The sequence below is a fragment of the Danio rerio genome, chromosome 2 (genome assembly GCF_052040795.2).
Source record: "Danio rerio strain M-AB ecotype USA chromosome 2, GRCz13ab, whole genome shotgun sequence".
Classification (NCBI taxonomy): domain Eukaryota; kingdom Metazoa; phylum Chordata; class Actinopteri; order Cypriniformes; family Danionidae; genus Danio; species Danio rerio.
In genome coordinates, this window is record NC_141022.1 from 28,241,231 (window position 1) to 28,268,372 (window position 27,142).

General features: G+C 35.3%; 1 protein-coding gene across 12 annotated transcripts; it reads right to left on the bottom strand.

Moving 5' to 3' along the window:
- Positions 1-123: 123 nt before the first annotated feature.
- Positions 124-25,481, bottom strand: crtc1a (CREB regulated transcription coactivator 1a). 12 transcript variants are annotated; one of them, XR_015477960.1, is made up of 15 exons: positions 25,310-25,481; positions 23,745-23,861; positions 23,533-23,670; positions 22,803-22,864; positions 21,700-21,794; positions 21,472-21,557; positions 19,831-19,874; positions 19,342-19,553; positions 16,766-16,908; positions 13,087-13,127; positions 12,189-12,347; positions 9,453-9,557; positions 6,408-6,494; positions 1,909-2,089; positions 901-1,723 (listed from the first exon to the last, which is right to left on the bottom strand). XR_015477960.1 is itself a non-coding variant. In XM_087240103.1 (14 exons), exons 1-14 carry the CDS (start codon positions 25,433-25,435, stop codon positions 1,572-1,574), a joined length of 1,695 nt encoding a protein of 564 aa, XP_087096229.1. In that variant the 5' UTR covers positions 25,436-25,481; the 3' UTR covers positions 124-1,571.
- Positions 25,482-27,142: the final 1,661 nt, after the last annotated feature.

Sequence of the window (27,142 nt, forward strand, 5' to 3'; positions counted from 1 at the left end):
GCAATCGATCCGCTCCAGGGTTCGTTTCAATCGAACCGAGACCACCTCCTTCAAGCGATCTCGGAGCGATTACTTTGGCGCGGAACAGAGCGTGATTGCCCTGTTCACATATGTTCACATATATTTTACTTTTATCTGTGCACATTGATGGGTTAAATGCAGAGTACAGATTAAAGTATGGGTCACCAAACTTGTCCACATCACTTTAATTTTCAATGGAGTAAATGATTAATACACTGATTGATAATATGATAAATTGGTTATAAACTATGAATTAGTAACTAATTAGCAAATTGTGACCATTAGCAAATTTCCACCTCTTTTATATTTTTTGTTGTGTGAGCAGGGAGTATGTAAACTGACCCGATCATGTGACATTGAAACATTTGAATCAAAACAGTAAATTTTGTCATTTAAAGGTTGAATTTGTTACTCACCCAAGTCTATGACATTACTTTTAAAGCTTTCAGAAAAAAAAAAAAGACACGGTAATATATGTGATCAAGTTTGTTGTCACTCATGTGTCTGAGTTCTCTTTCATTTATTTGTTCCCTCACTATGAAAGTCAACAGGGTCTTAATATTTTATATTGGACACCATTGACTTTCACAGCGGGGAAGGGAAAAAAGCTCAGCTTGGGCTGATTTTTGCTGTTTATTCTGACGAACCCCTTGCCCAAAGAGCACTGACACATTATTTAAGCTACCCCTGAGCACTTTATTTTATTTTTGATTCTCAAAATATCTTCTTTTGGGTTCCTCAGGAAAAACGTGACAAAACATCTGCTTTTGAATGCTAAAAAGGTTTGGAAGCCACACATGATCAGTAAAGGATGACAGAACTTTCACTTTTGGGTGAACCATCCATTTAAAAAAAGCACTTTTTGAAATTACGATTTCATTTCAAACATTTTTCTTGATTGTTTTTTTTTTTATAAGCTGTACCACTATCTTATCATGACGCGACAACATTAGACATCTAGAAAACATTACAATCATATGTTCAGACTGCACTGAAGTACATTAGTGTTGCATGAGGACTGCCCGTAAAATGGGGGAAGATTAACACTCCTTTTTAACTACTCCTGCTCTCACAACCAACAAACATTTGAATAGGAACAGACAATGTTTTTGGTGGTATATGCATGTATAAAAGTGCATAAATAAATATAGGTATATATTAAATAAAAAATAAAAAAAAGCAACAGGCATGTACGATGAGAGGAGGTGCATCTACAGGCAATGAAATGGAAGAATGCATGACTGAACGTTAAGGGACCTTTGTAGTGTCACATTCTCTCATATAGAGCCTAAAGTACTGGAATTACTGAGGTGTGAGTAAACTATCCTAATAAATGATGGGCTGCTTGTTCAGAAGCTTGATTCTTTAGACATTGCAGCACTGCTTCCCCATATATTTTTTTCTTTTCTCCTCAAATCATGCTGTGGCAACATTTTCAGCAATCTGGGCTTTAAGAAACATGGTCAAGTGTCCCCCAGACGTGCTGCTGCACTCCCTTTTAAATCAAACGGATCTCATATGACGAAAACTGAACACTGTATACCTAAAGATTACAGCCTGTCCATCCGGAAAGCATCTTCTGTCGCCGGGTCGGTCAGTACCATATCTGGATCGTTGAGCATGTGCAGGCCGTCCAGCGTCAGCGGGTCAATTTTCAGCTCATCCAGCGGGAACTGCGAGTCTGCGTCAAAGCTCACGTCACCTGTCAGAGAGTTGGAGAACTCTTTGGATATGCTCTGAGGAGACTCTCCTGTAACTATAAGACGAGTTTCATATCATGCTAAACTTGGAGAGGGTCCTCTAGACTCCACTGCAGCTTCGTCAGCATGTGCACAACAAAAGGTACATGCAATATTATGCAATCTCTCCGCAGGATGGGTGCAATACCTGTGAGGATGATGTTAGGGATGTTTCCATGGCTGCTGTAGCCTAGCTGCTGCGCGTCCTGCAGGTTGCCGTGGCTGCCGGTGAGGTTGAGCATCGCAGCCTGAGAGTAGTTGAGAGTTGATCCCTCGCTGAACAGACTGCTGGAGCTGATGGGGTTCTCCATCATGTTGAACTGCTCCAGCTGAAACGGTCAAAACAAGTGCGATGACTAGACAGATGTGGCAATCAAACGAAAGAGAAATGCATTTCTATTGTTAACAGGGTTCCTGTTCCAAAGCCTGGTTTATACTTGATGCGTTCGCTAGTTCGCTTGAGTGCGTGTGGCAAATGTAACATCATCACTGTGTTTGCAATGGTTTGCTTTGAGTTTGCGTGACATCATTTCGACTGGCCGAGTGCACTAAATTTTTTGAAACTCAAGTGGTCAGTTTGCGCGGTGAGGCATTTCAGTTGAGTTGAATATGAATCACTTTGAAGAAATTTTGTCTGAAACATGCGTGATCATAGGGATAACCAGATGACCAATAATTATTGGCTAGAAAAAGCAACAGGAGGAAACTTTTTGTACAAGTTTGGAAAAACCTGAGGGATACGTTTGCAACCCAAGATAAGTTAGCAACCCATGTTCTTTTGTCATTGATATTTAAAAGGTATTTATATATTTAATAGATATTTAATATATCGACCTTTTAACAGGTAAAACTATCCGAGATATGAACAAAAGCAAGTGATGCATCAAAGTTTGATTTTAAAAATCTTGAATGGTTATGAAAATCTTTATAATCATTCAAATAAATTCAAAAAAATATATAAAAATAATTAGTTTCAAAATCTTGTAAGATATTAATCATTTATATTTATATATTTTGTGTATACCTATGGGTTTTAATGATATGGCGTACTTCCGGAAACTTTCTACTTCTCTGTTTATGAGTCTGACTGTACAGCGAGTTTCTTTTGACTGGCCCCTGTCGTTTTAAAGTATATCACAACGGCAAACGCATCAAGTATAAAAGCCTCATCTGTTTCGCGAGGTGCTGTCAGCAGAGGTCCATGATGCAGCACCAGGAGAAAGTATAAATCAGCCTAAATCTAAATGTCAATTTAAAAAACATTCAATGCCGAAAGTTAATTCCCTGATTTTACTGACTAAAGACCCACATTTCCATGACCTATAAAAAACAAACAAACAAAAAAAAAAAAACAGGCAGCTGTTACCAGAGGTGGGTTGTATTACAAACTACGAATTACATTTACTTACAATTTCTGAGTAATTTGTACTTTTAAAGTACATTTAAATATGTGTATTTATACTCAAGTAAATAAGTAGTGAAAAAACTTTACTTTTACTTCACTACATTTGCCAGCGTTCTGTCATTAATGTCAAATGGTTATATATATATATATATATATATATATATATATATATATATATATATATGTATGTATTAGGGGTGTCAAAATGAATTGTTTCTTCAATGCACTGCGATGCAGATGTGAACAATTCGGTATCGGTTCAGTAATAATCCTAACCGGTTATTATGTAGTGACATAAATTATCTCATATGTGTTATATGGCGGACCGCGTGTAATTAAATTGCTCCAACTACTTTAAAAGCAGATAACTATGCACAATTCACTGCTTGTGAGTTTGCTGGACAGTCTTTCACTGACAGGGAAGTATATCAGAACCCAGCTAGGAAAAAAATGAAAGCTGTAAACTCTCTCACTCTCTGTGGCCACTTTGACCTGCTGGCATGTTTGTGAGGTAACGTTTTATCTCCTCTTACGGCTATTGTACACAACAATAACATTACTTGAGGATCCTCCACCGCGTCGTTGTCTTTAATGAATCGGCTGATCTCCCCGGCCGTTTAACATTAACGTCCATGTCACTGTTTGCTAAAAAGCACCAGAGCCGTGCTGTCCATTAGAGCCGATTGCAACCTTTTCTGTTGAGCGCGTGATCGATCATAGGCCTTTAAGAACCCACTCAAAAAAGCTCAACAAGCAAGCAGGATAAGATTTACATTTGTTTATTTGCCATAAATGCTCATGTTGTTTTGTGCAAGTACTTTAGTTTTGTTTAATGCATTCAAAAGAGTGATTTCTTTGAGCAGGTAAATTTAAAGGTACACTACATACATCTGACTGCTTGTATTAAATAACAAACTTGTATTACAAATAATATATAAATATAAATATATGAATAAATTAATTGAATTATTGTGTTGCTAAGTAAAATATCAAACTGTTTATGGAAATGCAACGTGATGCATCGAGATATCGAATTGAACTGAATCGATGGCATGATTATCAAAACTGAACAGAACCGTGGGACCAGTGTAGGTTCACACCGCTAATATATTTTTAAAAATCAAATTATTTGTGCAAGTTGTGCCAGGTGCCGCATTGAAAAAGATGCTATAGAGACGCATCCCCTGCTTTCATTTAACATGCGTGCCTGTAATGGGAAGATGATGCCTAAGAGGAAGACTTTTATTGTCTGAAATAGACCTTTTTTTAAATTCCATAATATTCCAGAAACTCCATGACCTGTAGGAACCCTGTGTTAAAACGAAGATCTGAATAATGCATTTGTCTATTACTGTGAACAAAGAAATTGTGCATTTCACACAAGTTTTAAATGTAGCAATTACATTTATTTTAGTCTTTGGAATTATAAGGCTGCAACATAAAAGATTAAATTATAAATACATTCTGGGTGTTTCGTAGATATTTGTGTTTAGTTATGGAATATAGATTAAAAACAAAATCACATATTCTAGGTCAAAAAATAAGAAAAATAAAACTTAAATTTTGCCAGAAATATCAGATATCTAGGCAACTGAAAAAACAACATTAAATGAATAGTTCTCCCAAAAATACATTCCTCTCCATTTACTCTGAAATTTTCTTAGTTTCTTTCTTGTTGAAAACAAAAGCAAGACGTTCTGAAGAAAAGCAAAAAGCAGCCACAGAATACTATAGCAGCAAAAAATACTATAGAAGTCAATGGCTGTTTTTTTGTCTCGTTCAAAATCCTTCATATACCATCCTTTGTGTTTTACAGAAGAAAGAAACTCAAACAGGTTTTGAACAAGTAGAGAATGGCTAATAAGTGATGGCTTCCCTTTAAGCAGCACAACTGTTTCACACATTAATAATAACAATAGGAACTGGGGTCTTTTTTTTTTTTTTTTTTAAATATAAGCATGATGACTTAAAAGTGAAACTAAATTAAGGTGATATGTTGAAATATCAGCTTTGGCACCACAGGAATAAATTATTCAAATGTATCACACTGTACTACAATAAACATTATTATAAAATGTTTTGACTTCTGCCAATAAGCTATATTTATATCACTGAAATGAAAATAAAAAAGTTTTTAATGCATTTTAAAAACAAATGGTGGGAAAAGCATGCCTTTGTTGTATTAGAAAAGGTAGAGAAACATGACACCTCTATGTCCCAGTATGACTCTTTTGTGTCATACAGTGAGTACGTGCATTTTTCACTGTGCCACTACCAGGCCCGGATTGGCTAATCGGGAGGACCGGGAGAATTCCCGGTGGGCCGGTCCGTTTTTTGGCCGCGAGGGCCGGTGTCCCTAGTTCCAGAATCTGTTGCTCTCAGCAGTCACACTTTTTAAAAATAATTTATTTATTTACTTGACCACAGCCTTCTTATTCTTTATTTTACCGCAGCTCTGCTCTTTTTATCTATTTTCTCGTAGCCTCGTGAGCAGCCTGCAGGTTAATGATGATATAATTAGATAAGTCACCATTAGACACACAGCTGTTGTGGTATAGTGGTTAGTACGTTAGTTTATGACGTGGCCAACCTGGGTTCGGTCCTTGTCTGAGTAACAATTTTTTTTTTTTCATTTTTATTGTTAAGACATAATACTGTAAGGGTTGTTGAACATTGAAGTTCTAAATGAGCTGTTTTCTCAAAAAAAGACGTTATAGTGTAATTAGAAACTGAATTGGAAATGACCTTATTTTAATATAGTCAGTGGTGAACTGAGGTGGGCCGGTCTGAGGCTTGAAACTCCAGGGCTGAAAAAGAGTCCCACTCCGGCCCTGGCCACTACAGTGGAATAGTTGACAGAAAACCCAGCATCTGTCATCTCAAAGCCTACAGCTGCCCTCTAGTGGCTTGTACGTGTAAGGACACCATTTTGTGGGGCGTAAACAATAACAATGGTCCTAGGGTATTTCCTGTTGTACATTTTTCATTTTCATAGCTTCTGAGAATTCCAAAAGGTATACATATTGATACATAATGTTATGGCAGCTGTTTAAACGTTACATTATGATTGAATCGCTACTTGTTACTGTTATGAAATGGTTTGACAACAAGCCGGAAATGTTCATGGGCCAACGCCACAACCACGTTGAAATGATCTACATTTCGAAGAACAGAAAGAACTGAGCTCCAATTTAATCTGCATGTGACAGACATGTCAAAACAAAGATTGTAGTATAGTTCACCTGCTGGGACAAAGCGCTGGTCTGCCGAGGAGAGAGCTGCTGGTCATAAAAGGCATCACCAAAGACACTTCCGAGAATGGACGAGTGCTGAAACAAGAACATATTAGAAATGACCATTCATGAAGATGAGCATGACTATAACACAGCCCTTAATGAAACATATTCAGCCTATGAGAGGATCTAAGTTTGTCATGTCATGAAATTCAGAATTATAACTACGTGATTAGTATGTTTGACAAAGACAATTTTGGCTCAGTTGGAACACAAAAATGTTGCCCTGTACATAAATGCAACATCTTATCAAAGCAACAGATGAGCAAAGACCTAAACATCTCAGGAATCCCACACTGAATATCACTACAGTCGTATTTTCTACCTGAAATGTTGATTATCATTTTGAAATGGCTTTCAAGAAAACGAAGCTTAACACCATCCTTTTAACTCTATAAGTTTGTGTACTCCATTGAATTATATTGTGATGTGACTATATTTACTATTGTTAAATAACTACTGCTGTGACACAAAATAATAACTCCTATTGATTTTCAAGCATCCAGTAATTTTGTTTTAATTTCTGTGAGCAAATTGGTATAGGGTTGGGTACTGAAACCAGTTGACATAAATAACCAGAGCCTGTGAGAAACATAAATCTTTATATGAAAAAATCAATGGGCTAAATTTTAAATCAGTAACCAGCAAGTAAAATAAACGTTATTTGGAAACATTATTTAAACGTTATAACACTTTAAAATAATGGTCCATTAGTTCATGTTAATGTATTTACTAACATAAACAAACAATTAGTAATACATTCATTACTGTATTTATTCATCTTCGTTAACGTTAGTTAATGTTATTTAAGTTAAATAAGGTTGATTATATTAGTTAAGACAACTCACAGTGAAATAACTAATGTTAACAAGCACAGCTTTGTATTTTAAGAATGCATTAGTTAATGTTGAACTATGATTAATAAATCATTTGTAAGTCGCTTTGGATAAAAGCGTCTGCTAAATGACTTAATGTAAATGCTTTACAAGATTATACATACTTATTGTTAGCAAATAGTCAGTTTTTCTACCTATTCATGTGATGCAGTCGTTTTTACACTACTTTATGTCGATATTGGACTACCGTGATGTTATCTATATGCATGCATTGGATACTGTTTACCATGGTGCACTAAGATTTATAACTAATTTGAAATCCCTTACTCATCATTGCATGTTGTATACTAAAGAAGGTTGGTCTGTCTTTGTCCATTTGTAGGTTAAAGCACTGGCATCTCTTTGTTTACAAATCTATACTGGGTTTACTCCCATCATATCTACAGAATTATATTTGTTAGAAAAACTGTCCTTAGCCATGTCCTTTGGTCACATGATATTTATTTACTGTTTGCTCCTAAAGTGCAGACTGAGATGCGGAAAAACAGCTTTTAAATACGCAGCACCATTTGCATGGAATAATCTACAAACAAGGTTGCAGTTTAAAGAGTTGATTTCACTAAATGCTTTTAAAAACGGTATATTTGATTTAGAAATTGAAACACAGGCTTGTAGATGTTTTAAATAGTTTGTTTGTCAATGTGTAATTCATGATTTGTTGTCTGTTGGACCCATGTGAGATGTATACTGCCTAATTTTGGCCAGGACGCTCTTTTAAGAGATTTTTAATCTCGATGTGTCTTTCCTGGTCAAATAATAATAATAATATTAATAATAACTACTTAGTTCGTCCACAAGATGTCAGCACTGAACAAGGCTATTGTTTATTTCACAGTCAGAAAAGAAACTAAGACATGACAACAAGAATAGTGAAGACAACAATAATGAAAATCAGCAGCATTTTTTCCTCATGCAGACCACCTTTTTTTCTGTTGACATCTCAAAAATGCCAGAAGCATAGCGAGGTGCTTCTGAGCACAAATTTTATGATGGACAAGTGCACCTAAACAATCTCCAGACATGTAATTTGTCAGGTGTCGTATTTTCCCAGTGGAAGTGAATATGATCATATTTATGCAAACTAATGACTGAATTTTGAAGCTGTTTTTAAATTATTTTTAAATAACACAATCTCACAACAATACATAACTTTTTAATTTAGTGGCTATTTTGAAATAATTCGTAAAATCTATTTCAAACAATTTAGTACGATTTGCTCATCACCCAATGACTGTTGGGTTTAGGGGTGAGGTATGGTTCCTCGCTTCCTCTTTAAAATCGTACAATTGAACGAATTTGTACGAATTAGCCACTTAACTGACAAAACGTAAATTCCTTACGTTTTCTCATGAGATCAGGCTGATATATCAGTTCATCCAGTGGTATAATTAATAGATAAATTTAGCACTGGTTTCACTACAGACTTAATCAATACCCAACCCTAAATTTGAATGTGCAAAACTGTTTAGTAATCTGTTTTTACTCATGAACAAAAACCTACAGTATATAAATCTGTTAAGCATTACATGTTTCAGCCTTTTCAGAACATATGGAATAAACTACCTACATAATATGGACATTTTTTATCTTATCATTATGATTGATGTGGACGAACAGACTTTCGATGATGTCACAGAAATCTCTCATATCTGATTACAAACATCTTCATTTGAAGTGCTCTGAAGAAAAGATGAGAACAATATGAAGGCGAGTAAATGATGAAAACATTCATTTAGGGGTGAACAAACCTATTCATCTTTCAAAGGAGCATCGTTTCACGTCAAACTACCACAACCAGCAACTCGGCTCAAAACGCACAATATGCACATGATCCAGTGAAAGGATGTGTAACAGCAATGAGTACGGCATACAGTACATTTAAACTGGCCTGCATCGCTCCTCAGCATGATACACACAGAGAACGACTACGTGGTGCTCAGACACACAGCGAAGCAGCCAGGGGTCAGAGAGAGAGAGAGACTGGGGGGGACATGACTAGACTGGGACACACAGAGCGGGCTAAAGGGACAGGCTCCAGATCGGCTCCAAACAAAACAAACTACAGGGAGGAAGCAGCGGCTGCTGGATTCGCCCTTACTTGAGGCGAGCCCCCTGGAGAGAAGCCTTGATTGGAGACCGGAGAGGTTGGAGACTGATTGGCCGAAGACCCCACCCTACAGCGGTACTGCTGGAGGGAAGCAGCCTACATGGGACAACACCAAGTTAGACCAACAGAGCCCCTGTAGGGGACCTCGGACTCCTGCGTCTCTCAGGTTAGTCAAGGAACAGATTACTACAGTGTCTCTGATTACTCTGCCATATAAACTGTGCAGCTGTGCAGGATGACTGTGCTGTTATTATTAGACTGCTGACTCTTTATAAAAAGAAATATATGTATTGTATATATGTATTTGTTGATCATCTTTTTTCTAGAAAGTATTGGTAACTCTTCATTAGGGTAATGTCAAGATGGTGGAGGTGTTTAAAACTGAACAAGCAGGGAATTTAAAAAGGAAAGAGTTTTTTATTTACACTACCAGTCAAAAGTCTGGACTTTGAATTGTGTTTTAGATAATATAATTATTAATTATTATTATTATTATTTTGATCTAAATTTAATATGCAGCATTTCTGCTGAATGATTTTGGTGTTTTTAAATTAACAAATCTTACTGACTCCATACACCACATGACAAAAGTCTTGTCGCCTATCCAGGTTTTAGAAAGAACAAATAATAACTTGACTTCTACTTGATCATTTGGTATCAAAAGTGGTTTATAGGAAAGGCAAAGCCTCTAGATTACACTTATTTTACCAAAATAAAATATGAACATGTCTTGATTAAGAATTTTTAATTAGAACAGTAAGGTTTGACTTTGCTTAGACAAAAGTCTTGTCACTTAACAAAAATAATGTACAGTGTAAAATATAAAGTCATGGTGCAGTGGAAAAATAATTAATATTGTGTATGACTTGGAGGACTGCATCTATACATCTCTGCAATGACTCAAATAACTCATTAATAAAATCATCTGGAATGGCAAATAAAGCATTCTTGCAGGACTCCCAGAGTTCATCAAGATTCTTTGTGTTTATCTTCAATGCCTCCTCCTTCATCTTACCCCAGACATGCTCAATAATGTTCATGTCCGGTGACTGGGTTGGCCAATTTTGGAGCACCTTGACCTTCTTTGCTTTCAGAAACTTGGATGTGGAGGCTAGAATGAGAAGGAGTGCTATCCTGCTGAAGAATTTGCCCTCCAAACCATGCTTTTTCCTTCCCCAAACTTGACTGATTTCTATAAGAATATTGGGTCCATGTGGGTTCCAATAGGTCTTCTGCAGTATTTGTGATGATTGGGATGCAGTTCAACAGACGATTGATCTAAGAAAAAATCTACCTGACACTATCTGACACTTTTCCAAATGATCAACTTGAAGTCAAGTTATTATTTGTTGCTCTTACAACTGGAATCGACGACAAGAGTTTTGTCAGGCAGAGCACTTCTGTACACTTTTATATTGTTTTTTTTTTTTAAAGGATAAGGACAAAAAACAGTGGTGAATTTACATTTGTGTAATTCAAATGAATGCTTTAACCATCAGTAAAAAGGAAACAGTCACGTTACAAAATTGCAACTTTAGTTCTCAAAATTCCTAAAAAATACTCATTTGAAACTATGTCTCACAGTCAACATTGGGTGTAATCAGTTACAAACTAACTAGTTACTGTAATCAAACTACTAGCCCTGTGAAGAATGTAAAGGATTGGATTACTGTTAATTTTAGGTCACTTAATTACAGTTAATTATAATGTACATTGCATGAAATACTGTAAATAAATTTCACAGTTCTGAATAAGTTAATTCAGAGAAGCAAAATCAACAGGGTTTCCACACTATGGATTTAAACTATTATAAATAATGCAAACCTTATCAATAAGAGTGCCAGTGAATAGTACCAGCATTGAATTCAGCATTGAATTAAAGTCATTTAAACATGACTATTTAAAACAGTAATTTGTTTTGAAAATGACACATTCAAAATATTCTTTTTATTGTTAATATTAAGTGTAAGTGAAATGTTAAGTACAGCAAGATGTCTCATTGTGCTACACATGCTGGGGGAATTAAGAAAAGTCCTTTAATCTGCCGTTCATGAAAAAGTGGGAACACTGAATCAATTCATTTTTTGTTATTCAAATATTTAGAACACTAATTATACTTTTCTACTAAAAAAGGCCACATTTGTCAAGAAATTAGACAAGCTTAAACAATGAATTTGTCAGAAATTGGTTTAATGACAATATACAATTTGTGTGAAATATATATTGTGTCATTGCTAATAAACCTTTCAGGTTTTCGATATATATAATGTTCCAAAACTTCCCAATTTTGCTGAATAATTCTCATTCATTAACTAAAGAATGCTGTTTGTTATTAAAATGCTTAAATGTTGCTTTTTTAAAAAGAAAGGTAGGACCAAAGTTTGACTTTTTAAAATTTATATTGTCTTTTCTATGTGATTTATTCCTTATTTTAAGCAATACTGAGTCACATGATTAAATTCCTTAAGCAATTAAATAAGTACAACTAGAACACAAATTAATAAATTACATTTTCGAAGTAACTCACCCAACACTGCCCACAATCACCCATTTCATTTCTAATAAATTCCAAAAACATAAGCATATATCCCAAAGCATTTGACTGGTATTGTATTCGTTATCATTTAGAAAATGAGTTAACCTCTTAGTGCCCTGTATGCTCTGACTGACAGTTGGCCATACCGAGATCTAAAAAATTCCACTGCAAGTGTTGAGATGTAGTCTTACCGTATTGATATCGATGCCCACAGAGGTTTGCGTCTGGCTGGAGGAGACGACTGGCAACGGAGGAAGCCCACCTCCCCCCTGTGTCTGAGTGGACGGCTGGCTAAAGAAAGCATACTGAGCCAACTGCTGCTCCAGGGTCATGGCGTCTATCGTCACTGCCTGTCAAACACAGATTCAGATTGACAGACTATTAACAGCTGAGACAGAAATGCTGCTTTTGTGGAACTAGAGCTGGGTACTGATTCAGAGGACCCGATTCGATTAGATTCTGATTCACAAGCTCTCCATATAATTCTTAATTCGGTACAATAAAATAAAATTGACTCAAATGAAATTGATATTCCTAAAAATTATCCATGAACGCTTTATTTCGATTGCATGACTACTTTAAAACAGGAAACCTCACTTTCACATGAATCGAATAAGCAGTCATGATATAAAATGGTCAAAGAACATTTGAACAAAATGAGGTGATCGAGCGTTTGCTGTTGCTGGTCCTAAACTCTGGAACAGTCTCCCGATTCACATTAGACTTTCCCCCTCCATCTCTGTGTTTAAGTCTGTTTTAAAGACCTATCTATTTTCTCTCGCTTTTAATACTCCTTGATCACTGTTTTATTGCTCTTATCTGTTAAATGCTTATTTTATATTCTGCTTTTTAGCACTCCTATGTACAGCACTTTGGTCACCTTGGTTATTTTTAAATGTGCTCTATAAATAAATATTGTATTGTATTGTAAAGAAAATGGGCTCCTATTGACAGTTTTCACATGACGTCACACAATTAAGGGAACGCCACCCTGGTGGGCAAAAAATACTGTCTTTCACTGACTGTCAAATCATGGGCTTACCCAAAAAGCAGAATAATTGTAGTGCAATAACATAAAACATTACTAACCGATGAGGAGACATGTCTGGGCTGTGCTTCTTCAGAAATTCCTTCATAGAAAGAACATTTTTTAAGCAAAGTTATTGATTTGTGCCTAATGGTAACATCATTGACCCATAGCATGGTACTAATAACTGTCAGTAGATTTATAAGACACAGTTTATACAGTTTCTATTCTAACTTGCAGGTTAAGTGCAATTAAAGTTTAACACCGTCACCAATGACTAAATTGCTGAGGAATATCCAAAACATACATACAGACATTGCTGAATAGTAGCTCTGATGATTTTAAATTGACTGAAAATGGCTGCGGGTACATTTTGGATCGCCAAAAATGTACAGTTTGTGATCATATCTCTATTTTGTTCTCTTAATATGCGAGCCGAATATTCATAGCTTAAAACAGATAAAAATATCTAAAAGTTTCTATGGAATCCCAATGAAGCTGCCATTACAGCCAACTGTCTTTTGCCCGCCAGGTCTCCATACAGGTCACATGACTGAAAACTATCAATTGTGATGCACACACTTCATAACCCAAAAGCCAGGCCCACCTGGGGAAAAAACAATCCAACCCTCTCCATTGACTTTCTATTAAAGGAAGCTGCCTCCTTGTCATTTCTGACTTTTAATATAAAACTGAACAGGATCTAAAATCTGCTATGTAACAAGACATACAGTAAACAAGTTAAAAGAAACTAAAACTATGCTTTATCAGAATGTGGAACAAAGGTGATTTAAGTGACTTTAAACTTGGCATGGTTGTTGGTGCCAGACGGTCTCGTCTGAGTATTTTAGAAACTGCTGATCTACTAGGATTTTTAAGCACAACCATCTCTAGGATTTACAGAGAATAGTCCGAAAAAGAGAAAATATCCAGTGAACGGCAGTCGACTCTAAATAATGTGTGTTTAAGGACACAAAAGTGGATGCAGGTAATAAAGTAAAATAAGACGTAGCTTACTATTATGGCAGTATGCAAAAGCCTCATTCACACTATGAGCGGCAAGCAACCGTTCATTTCAATGGAGAGTGAGCGACTTCCAGCGACCTCTGTTCATGTTAGTGTCAGCGACCGTTGGCGACCAGGTGGGTGTGTCGAACGATGCAACAAAGTTGAGAATTCTTTACATTTTTGCAAATGAAGAACAACTTTCATTGAGCAACAGTCAATGAGAGCACCATTAGAGCTCATGTGATCCTCTCTCAGCTCGCTGAGAGGCCGATATTATTCTCTGTGCTGAAGACCTACAAAGACCTGCGTTTGCAGCAGGTCACCACCCAGAGCGACAGGCAGTTACAAAGTTGCTGCTAATGTGATTGAGGCTTTAAGCAGATATGCAATAGTATTATATTAGCAGGTTCTGTAGCTATTACAGCCGTGTGTTACAATGAAAATCTATATAATCTAGTTTCAAATAAACAATAATGTACAGTGGAAGTCAGAATTATTAGCCCCCCCGAATTATTTACCCCGTTTATTTTTTTCCCCATTTTCTGTTTAACGGAGGGAAGATTTTTTCAACACATTTCTAAACATAATAGTTTCAATAACTAATTTCTAATGATGGACTTATTTTATTATTTCCATGATGACAGTAAATAATATTTTACTAGATATTTTTCATGACACTTCTATACAGCTTAAAGAGACATTTAAAGGATTAACTAGGTTAATTAGGTTAACTAGGCAGTTTAGGGTGATTAGGCAAGTTATTGTATATCGATGGTTTGGACTACAGAAAAAAAAATAGCTTAAAGTGGCTAATAATTTCGACCTTAAAATGTTTTTTAAAAAATTGAAAACTGCTTTTATTCTAACCAAAATAAATCAAATAAAACTTTCTCCAGAAAAAAAAAATATTATCAAACATACTGTGAAAATGTCCTTGCTCTGTTAAACATAATTTGGGAAAATTTAAAAAAAATAAAAATAAATTCAAAGGGGGCTAATAATTCTGACTTCAACTGTATATAACTGAAGTTATATACAAATTATATTCTTTGGTTCTTTAGAAATACAAATTAATTCAAAACTCTAGCCAGTATATTTTAACCTATTGTCAATAAGCATTTCCTGACTATCGGGCAGGGTCTCAAACGGCTAACTGGATTAACACCTATGCATCTGAATGTGTACTATTTTGTTGATGAGATTAGAGCTGGAAAAACGCAGTTTACCTGGCTGACTCCTGTACTTCCTTTGCATACTTTGTTTAGATTTGACTCCACCTCTATGTTTCACTGCCCCCCCCAAAATGTATTTAAACTGAGTGCAAAGCTGCACTAGTTTAAGTTTTTGATCAACAACACAGCAACTGTGAGTTCTCATTAAAGGATTCTGCTTTGAAGATACCTGAAATATCTACTTCTTCAATTCACAACATAAAAAAAAAAAAACATTCAAATAATTTTTAATAAAGTATTTTTATGACGCCGTTGGATCATTTGTCAAACAAAAGGAAGCTAAGAACTGCCATAGACCAATACAGTTCAATCTCTCTATATATCTCTTCATCTCAGGTTCACATAGGGCACTGATATAATCCTTTGACATGGTTAAAAATAATGAATGCTTCTCGCCGATTACGTTTCTCTGTAGCGGGCGTATCATCAGTTCTCTTATATTACACGTTACGCTCTTCTTTGGTGTCCTTAAACACTCATTTTTAGAAAACAACAGCTTATAAAAGCTTGGTTCAGTTCATTTTAGCTTGTTTACTGTACATCTTGTCACGTAGCGGTTTTCAGAGGTTGTTCTGTTTTTTGTTATAAGTCAGAAATGACAAGAAGAAATCATTTCGGAACAGAAAGTCAGATTGTTTCCCTACACCACAATTTAGAGACACTTGGTCCCCAAGGTTAGATATACCACATATACCCACATGGATATATATAGATACTAAATAAATCAAATGAATTCTCCATATATTAATAAAGCATATTCCGCAGGGAGTATTGAATTCTTTAAATTATGAGCATAAACAGTGTATTATCAGGCTGGTGTCATTTATTATACACAGTTAATGTTTCCAAATTGCTTTCACTGTAGACCTAACAAGCTGTTTACATCATGGGTCTCAAACTCAATTCCTCGAGGGCCGCAGCTCTGCACAGTTTTGCTTTAACCCTTTCAAAACCAGCTGATCCAATTAATCAAGGTGTTCAAAAGAGTCTTGAACACCTTCATTAGTTGGACCAGCTGTGTTTGATTAGGGTTGGAGCAAAACTGTGCAGAGCTACAAGCTACAAACTACAAGATTATGCATTTTGACACTTAAGCAAGTATTTGACTTTTCCACAAAGCCATAAAAGAGAAGTAAATTTAGCACTTTAACACGCATGCTGAGGTGTCTCTTTCATTGTTATTAATTACTCATCAAACACTTACTTTTTTCATGCTCAGTCGTGTTTCTTTGCTATATTAATGTGCATAAATAAACTAAAGTTTATTTGTTTACAAATAAACTTTAGTCTATTTTCATCATTAATACACATTACTCAGGCTTTATCCTAACATGCTCTTGCATCCCATACTTAGAAAACTCCTGAAATGGAGAATATAGGGGAGGGGAATGGTCTGCTTTTCAAAATCTGCATAGAATGAAACAGTTTTTGTTTTTTTTGTTTTTTTTTAAGTTTAATAGTAGAATATATATTTTCCCCCCAGGTTTGCGTGCAGTGTTACCTGTGCTAGAGAGAGTGGAGGAGAGAGGGTGGGCGACAGCTGCTGAAGACCTGGAAGCTGCTGAGAGTCTGTGTTGAGGTTCAGAGGAACTACATTCTCATGCCGGCGCTGAACTGTGGCTGTGGGCTGGCCTGATGTCACACCTCAGGAGAGAAAGCAGGTCATCACTAGACATCAGATTCGGAATAAATGAGCTCTTATGTGAATTAGATAATGCTTTAAGACATTTATTTTGCCTTTTTTTTTTAAACAATGGCTGAATATTTGTATTTAAACTTTTATTTGCCTCTTTATGATGGATAAAATCATTTGGTAACTGAATAAATGTGAATGGGTTAAATATTAGATCTTCAAAGACCAATGTTACTGAATGATTTTAAACTACATTTATGCATTTAGCGGATACCTTTTTATTCAAAGTAATTTCCCAAAGAATAGTGAAAGCAATTCCTCAAAGAGCTAACAGTATTTGTAATATACAATACTAGGTTTTAATGGGGAAACTATTTTTGAAACAGCTAAACTGTATGTCTACGTATATCAATCTCTCTCATAAATGATATGACATGTATAGAAAACACATTTAAAATGTCATAGGCAGTTTAATAATGAATATTTTAGTTACGCTTATCTCAAAAACAATCTTCATTGCTGAAATTGTGTGAATTTGTACAGTTATCCATTAAATTACGAATATTTGTAGGAGTAGTTTGTTTGTTAATTTTTGTTGGTTCAGTCTGATCCCTGAATACCATCCAGCTCCTTAAACTTCTTATATTATTAGTTACAGCTATATGTAAACATGAATCACAAAATCCATCATAAGTGTGAGATTTTTGAAATTGAGATTTAGACATCAACTGAAAGCTGAATAAATAACCCTAGGTCACATAATTACAATTTCTTAAAATACACTTGACTAAAATACTGTGCATATATTCGACAGTTTGCTATAGATCAGTTCAGAGAAGCAAATTAATTGTAAATATGTAATTTTTTTTATTATTCAAATATATTTGCAGCATAACTCAATTTATTTCATATGATTACACATGCTTAAGAAATAATGAATTTAGAAGAAAATTAATGTCAATATATCATGTATGAAATATGGTGTAATTATTTTTTATTTTAGAAAGTTTAACAATTCATAAATGTTAAATAAATCTAAAAGACCCAATCAAATTTGTAAAAAATCGAAGTGTTTAACTTGTGCATTCTGTATGCTTTGAGATTTGCAGTGCTCAGCATATAAGTACACCCGTCACAAATCTATCTTTTAAATTCATGTTTTTAATAGGAAGCTATGGAACATTAGATTTGTGCATATACATTAGATTAGTCAGTACTGAAGCCGAATCTGGAGCTTATCTAATAAAATAACTTAAGATAACTGTCCAAGAACTAGTACAGACAAATTTATGTTATAGAAAAATATTGAATACAAATTTTAAAAAGAGGAAAAATCAAGATGCAATCTTAAATTTAGTTCAAATTTTGTAGGTTGTAACTTATTTTTGCAATATTTTGCTTGAATTTAATATTATTATCTTTCCATTTCTAAATGTTTGGTGACTAAAATATTATTTTATTAAATATATCTGTTTAATAAATCTGTCTTGTTTAAATGCACCAAAATAAATTGCCTATATTTACTAAGAAATGGATAAAAATATACATTTTCAAAATGGGGTGCACTCAATTATGCTGAGCACTGTAAAGACATTAAGTAGCATTGAGTGAAGTAATTAAATTACTTATTGATTAAGTTACCTTTCAGACAAAGTAATTAGAAAGTAATTTTAAAACAATTTTAATGAAGTAATTAATAGTAGTTAAATAATAACTGTTTTGAAGTAATTTACCTAATACTACAGCACATGTATAAAATCTAAGCATACTCTGGGCCTCAGCCTACAAGTGGGGCTTAACAATTTGGCCAATTAGGGGCCTTTGAACTTCTGTTTTAACACTTGAACTAACAGAATTTTATTCTACTAGAATTACCATAGCAGCCATTTTGACCGTTCTCCTATAGACGTCATATTGTCACATCATATTTACATTCAAAGCTTCTATTGAGATATTAAAACTAAGCTTTGAACGTCTGATGTCATATTTAATAAAGTCACTACCCAAAAAACACAATCTTCTTGGTAATACAGCCTTTAAATGTGTAATTACATGTAGGCTACTAGACCACCAGCGAAGTCCGCACTTCACTTTCACAAGCAGAGAAGAAGGCTGTTTCGAATGCTGTTTTGAATGATATATCTGAAGTTATGAAATTTAGCTAGGCAAAAGTGGCACTTATACTTAAAGTCACATGTAAAAGTAGACATTTTGATCACTATGAAAATTACAGAAATAGGTATAAATACTGAGAGCTCTTTTGTGTTTTGTAATTTGATAAGATTACAATGTTAGAACGAAATATACACATATTTAGGAAAAGTCTGGGTGTTATAAGTGTGTGTTTTATTTCAAAGTTATTTAAATGCAAAAATTAAAAATGACTAAATCAAAATGACCACCTTGCTAGTTCTAGTGTTAATGTCTGAGGTTATGAGAATCACCTTGACCGGCAGATGTAAGGCCCATGTGAGGGTTGGCGAGGTTGCCAGTGCTGTTGGAGGCACTGAGAGAGGACGAGGAGTCCTCAGGGTCCAAAGGTGTGGGGAGAGGAGGAGGAATCTGAATGTTGGTCAGGTCTGGCAGAGAGCCGCCAGTATTGTGCGCCACTGGGATTAGAGATGCGGTAATTTCCTGATCTGGAGACGGAAATATACTGGAGAAAGGAGACGAGGGAGGTTAGAAAATGTAGGATAAACAGATCTACAATAAAAGCTCACTGTACCGATTACAATACAATAAAACAAAGCTGTTGAAAAGGAACTGATACATAAAAATCACTATTAAGTTGAAAAATTAATGCAACATCGCTTGCTTAAATTAACATTTTACTCTGCAACCTCAGAAAGATAGATGCTGCAATGTTCTTTCCATTTGTCTAAGCTCTACTTTTTAGCTACAGGCTTAGGACAATACAAAGTAACCACACTTACTTGATTCCAGGTATTTTGTTTGACTTGGGCCTTTGCGAAGTGTTCTATAAAATATGATAAATAGAGCGTGTTGATTAAATATTACATGAAAACATAGTAAATAAATTAGGGCTCCGCAATATTGGAAAAAAAACTGATATTGCAATATTTTTTTTCTGGAATACATATTTCAATATTGAATATTATTTCACCTGATGAAACAAATAGCTCTATTTGGAAAGAATATACATCATTCTACAATGATTAGGATGATTTGGCAGAGTGCATCTACATTAAACATAATAAATCAACCACAAATATTAATAAAAACAGTAGAGCAAAGCTATCAATGAAAACACTGAAAAAAAAACTTTTTTTCTGAGAATCTAGCAGTATTCAGGTACACAAATGGAATAATCAAATGTAAAATAACAGTGTACTTTTCATTGAGTTTGTATATATACTTAAATACAATTAATCTTTCTTAAAGTTAAAAACATTATTAGGGATGCATCAATATCATTTTTTTGGAACCAATCGGATCTCGATACCAAAATTCTGAGTATCGATCAATACAGATCTGATCCCGATACTGCCGTTTTTTGTTGTTGTTTTAACATAATACAGTTTCTATAGTTCTGGTGATAAAGTCAAATAATATATCTTATTTAGTAAAAATAACAGACCTATAGGCCTACTGTATATGACAGATGGCACAATCTAACTAAACATGATGCTTGCTACAAACTATAGGCTACATTATTTAAGCATTCACTATGACAATGATATGATCTGTTGTGGTCCAGCTATTGTTTGCGATCTGCTAGTCTAACAGACTCAGCGCAACATGATTTAAAAACAGCAATGATCTCCATGTTGCAGATCAAAATGAACCCATTTAATGCAAAACTAAATGGATTTCCCCACCGATTACTTATATTAACAGAAACAATTAGTCTTGGAGAAAGTTTTTTGTGCTGTCATGAACGCGACGCACAGTTTGAATGAATGGAGAATGATTGACAGGTGCAGCTGCAGAAAGCGTTGAAGTAAACATGAACTTAAGCACTTGAATATTCATCTGTACTTCACATTTAACTATAGAATGGCTTCAAAATATTTAGCATATAGTAGGCCTACATGACAACTTTCTAGTGCCTTTTAATAGGCTACCTTCGTGGCTTTTGTTGGCTTATAAATTACACAGAATATAGTGCACACGCAAGATCTGATTTGGATCAGCTGGCCGATACCCGATGCAGCAAAAATATGTGGTACCGAACCGATATCCAATCGAAGTATCGGGATTGGTGCAACCCTAAACATTATAATTGCAGTTCTGCATAGTTTAGCTCCAATCACCTTCAGCTCCACCTGATTAATAGTCTCTAGTAGTCTTGAACACCTTGATTAGTTGGATAAGCTGTGTTTGATTAGGGTTGGAGCAAAACTGTACAGAGCTGCAGCCCTCTAGAAATTAAGTTTGAGACCTATGGTGTAAATGCTTACACAATCACAGGCCTTAAAAACACAAACACAATCAACTGTGGTTCCTGGTCAACTATAATCCCGCCTCAACATTGTAGATCCTCCTATATGACTTCAGCAGATGATGAAACAATATATTGTGCAGTCCTAAAAGAAATGGTAAATGAAACGTACCTTTTTTTGATCCCATATCTGCTTTTGACTTTCTTTGTCCATGTCACTATCGGGGTCCCCTGTTCCTGGCATAGTGAGAAGAAGAACTATACACAGAGAGGGATGAAATCATGAACTGAAACAGGTGTGGAGAGAATTTGTAGAACAGTTTGTAGTTTTATTATATAAAATAAAATAGATATAAATTTTGCTTTTAAATAAATATAAAGAAAAATCGAATAAGCAAACCTTGTTTTGGCTGCAAATCTTGAGAACCTCCTGCAAATGCATCTTGTTGGTTTGGGTTCAAAGTGCTCTGATGCAAGGCAGAGTCTGAGTTGGTCCTGCAGAACAAGCATAAGGAAATTACTTTGAGACAAACACAATCAAAGTTATATTTAATAACATCCTGGATCTCTAGTTCTCAAAGTTTCAAAAAAATGCACCCTTTCTAATAAAAGTAATTCATTTTACACCACTGAGCTAAATTTTAAACTTTATCATTTGTTTCTAGCCAATGGCGCATGTGTTCATGTGATAGTCGAGATACGATGTATGATATTGAACAATCATAGACAAAAACACCATTTTAAGATGTATGCCAATACAACTCACTTCTGTTTAGGTAAGTTAATTATGGGATGATTTTTATTTTGGGGTGAACAATTCTATTAAAGAACAACAGGAGGCAACAGCATCGACTAACTCCATGTTTCTCAACCACGTTGCTGGAGGACCAGCAACACTGCATGTTTTGAATGTCTCCTTTGTTTGTCACACCTATTACAGGTCTTTCAGTCTTAAGCTGATGATCATGATCAGAATGTTTGGTTAAGGAGACATGGAAAATGTGCAGAGCTGGTGGGCCTTCAGGAACATGATTGAGAAACACCGACCTAACTAAAACTACAAAGTTTTTATCAGACGACAACATTCAAATGCAAAAAAGAGCACATAAACAAATGTTGGAGAATTGCTAACATTAAATAGGCTAACTTAATCTTATCAAAACATCTCAGAATGTGACGTCTTCAGTGTTTCCATCAAATCTTTACCTTTAATTTTTTTAATTAAATAAAAACATGAAATAATGAGAGGTGAATTTGGATGTGCTTTCATTTTAAGAGACTATAGAGGGGTATTCAATATTATTATTAAAAATATATAATAATAATGCACAATATATAATTCACATACACTCATGCTACTATTTAAAAGCTGTTTAATAAATAGAAGAGGCCTAACGGATAATTATTTACATACTGCTTTTAGCTCCTATCTGGATTACTAGACCTGCAAATATGTACAGTCTTCAGCACATGCAAATAGACAGCGTGAGTGTAAACTCTCACCTCCTCCAGCTGGTATCAGGTGGGGGTGACAGATACACAGAGGCATATGGACAGCTATCAATGTGAGATTCAACATTAAGGACTTTATAAAGTTGGAAGTGAATAGCAGAAGTGTGAGTGTAAATATGCTTCTAAATGCATTGTAGCACAGAAATCCTGCCTGCATATAAGGCTATGTTTACATTTCCAACAACATTATAGCCAAAAACCAAAGACAAAAATTTTATAGCCAAAGTTTTCCCTTGGTTTTAAAAAAGCTTCACGTATCAAATGATACACTTCTATACATCTGTAAAAAAGTAGGATCTATGCCAAGCTAATATTTAGTGCTGTAAACAGTACCTGAAGAGAAGTGAGGACATGTCTAAGGTGGCTCGGCTCTGATGTGTATGTAGATTTGGCATGAGCTTTTGGTTGTAATGTGAAGTAAATCCACACTTTGCTGAATGAAGCGTTACACAACACAACTAAGTGACTACACCATTGTTGTGTTTCTTTCCCTAAACATGTACTATGCATGCACAAGCATGCAAGTCATTTTTAAAGACTTGTTTTGAGGTGTTTACACTGACATATTTTTGATTTTGTCCAATTTGTTTTCGGTTTATGTGCTTAGAGCCACAAAAAAGCCATTGCCGTGGATACAAACAGGCAAATGGCACTAAACAAATTCATTTTTGGCTTAAAATGTTGTATAAATGGTCTCTAAGAGGAGACTAATCAAGGATATTTGACGTCCATGTTTGTCCACAGAAAGGGGTCTGCGGTGTGGCGATGTGATGCGATTCCTATCCCGATAAACCCTGTCCACTAGTCCATGGTGACGAGTCGTTCTACTTGTGTCCAGTCCAGAGTTCTGAAAAGGAGTCTGGTAAAAAATAAATAAAATGAAACTCCACTGGTATATCACAGAACTATTCATACTTGTTTTTCAGTCATCACCTGAAAGGGCAGGTCAACTGTGGTGTTTCCAATCTGATTGACATTTGGCAAAGAGCCGCCATAGTACTGTCCTCGGTTCTGACCGAGCTGTAAATACTGGGTCTTCTGTAACTGTAACTGTAAGACATCAAACAAATGACAAAGAAGTGGTATTACACATCTTTAAAATGTAAACACAATAAATTCCAAGAGTGATATTTCTCATTTACTATTGACTATAAATTGATACGTTTCTCAAGGAGACTCAGATGAATTGTTTGAATATTCAGTCATTCTAGAATCTTTCTAAACAATTTGCAGCATTGCATTTGTATCTTCACACTGCTAAAACCCATGTGTAGGCGGTATTAACAATTTAATAGCTTATTGATGAACTGCTGTTTATGTCCAGCACTTTGGTCAGTCTTGTAACTGTTTTTAAATGTGCTTTATAGATGAACTTGTCTTGAACTTGAACTGGTCCTTTCTTTGTATATTGGCTTAAAGAGATAGCTTTGTTTAGTAGTGCCAAGGCCTAAATACCTTTATCATTGAACAGATTGTTTAAAGAGACAATATCTCTCTAGTACTTCACTTCAATGTTTAAAACACATCCAGCAATATTTGGCCCTGCATAAAAGTTTAATATTTAAACATAGATTATGCATATGATGCAGATTTTAATTATGGTGAAAGGAAATATTCAAGCACCAAAAAAGAGACAATAATGGAAACTAAAATAAATTTAATTAATTAAAAAATAATAATAATAGTGAATAATAATAAACAAAGATTCTGAAAATATGCCCAAACTGACTAAAAATGAATAATAAAGCATTATCATTCACATGTAAGCATGCATCAACATGAAAAGTAACAAAACTGTTCAGACAGGAACAGACAGAAAAGTTAAACAACAGCACAGAGAAAACAGGGTCACGCTGAAATGGGTAGTATTTAGCATGAATCCTTGGTGGGATGTTTGTAAAGTGCTGCAGGCAATGTCAGTGCAATCACAACCCTGTCGTGTCTACATATTTTGTTAGAGTCCTGAATGCATCAGTGCATTGAGCAATACTGTTAAACCGGGCAAATACACTGTTGTGCATGGTTTAATTTTCCACGCTGTGCAGGTAAACATCCATAAATCATTCGAGTTTATTCCTCCATCATCGAAAGACAGATGAGATGAATGTGCATTTGTGTATGTGTAACATAATATGCTAAATCGTGTCCAGCAGTGGATATGGCCTTGATCACAGTCCAGCTATAATGGCGAGAGACTGTAATGTGGCTGTCAAACACACATGCTCAATCCATTCACTCTCACAGACTGCAGCTGTGAGCATGGCAACTTTTATAAGGCCTCGTCGTGACCGTCTGCTTATTGTCAAATATCGCAACACTGTCCACGGCAAAGCGATCCGTTCATCAACGCTTGTGGTAAACGCGCCCAGGAGAGGGGCGTTTGTTATTGTTTACGTCCAGACAGGCGGGTTCAGTGCGTGTCGTATCAACACAAAATCTGCCCCGCACATCGGGCTGCTAATCAGTGCTGTCATAAGAGAGAAAACAGACACACTTACACGGGCCGCCCGAGTGATACTCAGGTCTTTCATCACCTCCTCGAAAGCAGCTGTCTCTTCCGCTTGCTTCTGGTTGTGTAACGCGATCTTTTCGCTGAATTTTCGCGGATTATTTGAGGTCGCCATGTTTCGCTCCTCTTGGGCTCCGCTCTGGTTCAATGAGACGCTGCTGCGTGCGCGCGTCCGTGCGCGTGGGCGTTGAGACCACGCACATCTGGAGCGCGCGGGTCCTCGTCTGTTCTACACAGAGATTCGAGGATTATGTGAACGAATGAAGATTAGAAACAGGGATTTAGCCATTCTGCTTCTGATTCTGTCGGTTCTATAATCGGTAAATCCAATGGCTGAAGAAATACTACTGCACAGCTGAGAAATCATTTGATGAGATTACTTCAGAACAGAACAGAACAGAACAGATAACGAATCAATCAAAATCTTGTAAAGGTGTGTGTCATGCAGTTCTATTATTTATCCTGGTCGCATTAGTATAAATACTAAAAATATATCGCTTTCTATAAATTATGCTAAATGTAACCCTTTCAGAAAACGAATAGCATCAGGGATGAAAAAAATGAAAGTACTTTTTCTTCATAGTCCGATTATTTAATGGGTGTTTTGGTTTGGTAAATCAACCCTATCAAATCCACCTCTTCGAGAATCTCACAAGTCTTTAATGTTGCTGATTCTGAATGCAGATTCATGGGAGTTGTTTGCTCGGGAATCACACTAGCCATGAACGTTGACTGTATAAAAAGAACCGGTTCAGGGGAATTGATTGTTTGGGAATCACATTGGTCGTGGTGAATGTTGTTGAGTCGGTAAAATGAACCAGTTTATGGTTGTTCGGGATTAGACACTGAACATACTGGATAATCTTGTCGGATGGTCATCATCACCACATTTACAAAAGATTTAGAATTTAAAAATTTGGGAAAAAATACTTATTTTTGAAATACACATGTATTACATTATTGCATATCATTAGAAAAATAATAGGAATCTGTTAAAGTTTAAAATTAAAAACTGTTGCTGATTGGCTTTTATTTGGCAAACAACAAACTGGCCAGCACATTCAACTTTCATCAGTCTGAATTTGGCTGTTTGAATAAAAAGTAATTAAAACATAATAATAAGGTAGAACTTTACAATTTTCTAGCCTTTTCTTTTAAAAAGTACATTTGAAAATTGATGTCTAATCACAATAGCCAAAACAGTATTTAAATTAATTTTAATGTAGTCCGCTTTTGGTGCTTTTTATTGGTCATTTTTTGTTTTAAGAATAAGAATAAGGTCCAAGATTCAGAATAAAAGTCACTCGTCAAATGTTTTCTCTTTTTATAAACAATACAGTAGCAAAAGATGACTTTATGTCAGATTGTATGTTTTCTTGCACAGCTGGATGTTGGACTCATGAAAAATAATAGTTTGCATTAGCCAAAACTGATTAGCTGAAGTCACACTGATGTGGCAATCGACAGAGGATTCCGCTTGATCTTAAAAGTATTTTTTGATGGCTTATTTTCACTATTTATGATGGCGTAGCAGTCAAAATAGGATAAGTGAGCTCATCATGCATGGGATAAATTCTGGACCTTTGTCAGTGAGGGGTGGGTCTACCAAACCACCCGAATCCCCCTGGCTATAGGTCTGCTGTATATGTTTACTTACTAAAATATAAGGTAAATAAAAAATAAAATGAAATCCTTTCCTAACTAAAAAAAAAAAAAAATACAGTAGTTTTACTACACATGACAAAAAATAGATAAAATTGTTCATTAATCATTAATAATAATAATAATAAACTTTATTTTTATACAGGCCTTTAAAAGTAGC

Excerpts from the sequence above, each read along its gene's own strand:
- crtc1a (XM_087240102.1), bottom strand. The coding sequence starts at position 25,435 with ATGGCGACCTCAAATAATCCGCGAAAATTCAGCGAAAAGATCGCGTTA. Across the intron at positions 23,671-23,744 it reads CAGTTGACCTGCCCTTTCAG|ACTCCTTTTCAGAACTCTGG; the intron begins GTGATGACTGAA and ends ATTTTTTACCAG. Across the intron at positions 6,495-9,452 it reads CTCCAGGGGGCTCGCCTCAA|CACTCGTCCATTCTCGGAAG; the intron begins GTAAGGGCGAAT and ends TTCTTGTTTCAG.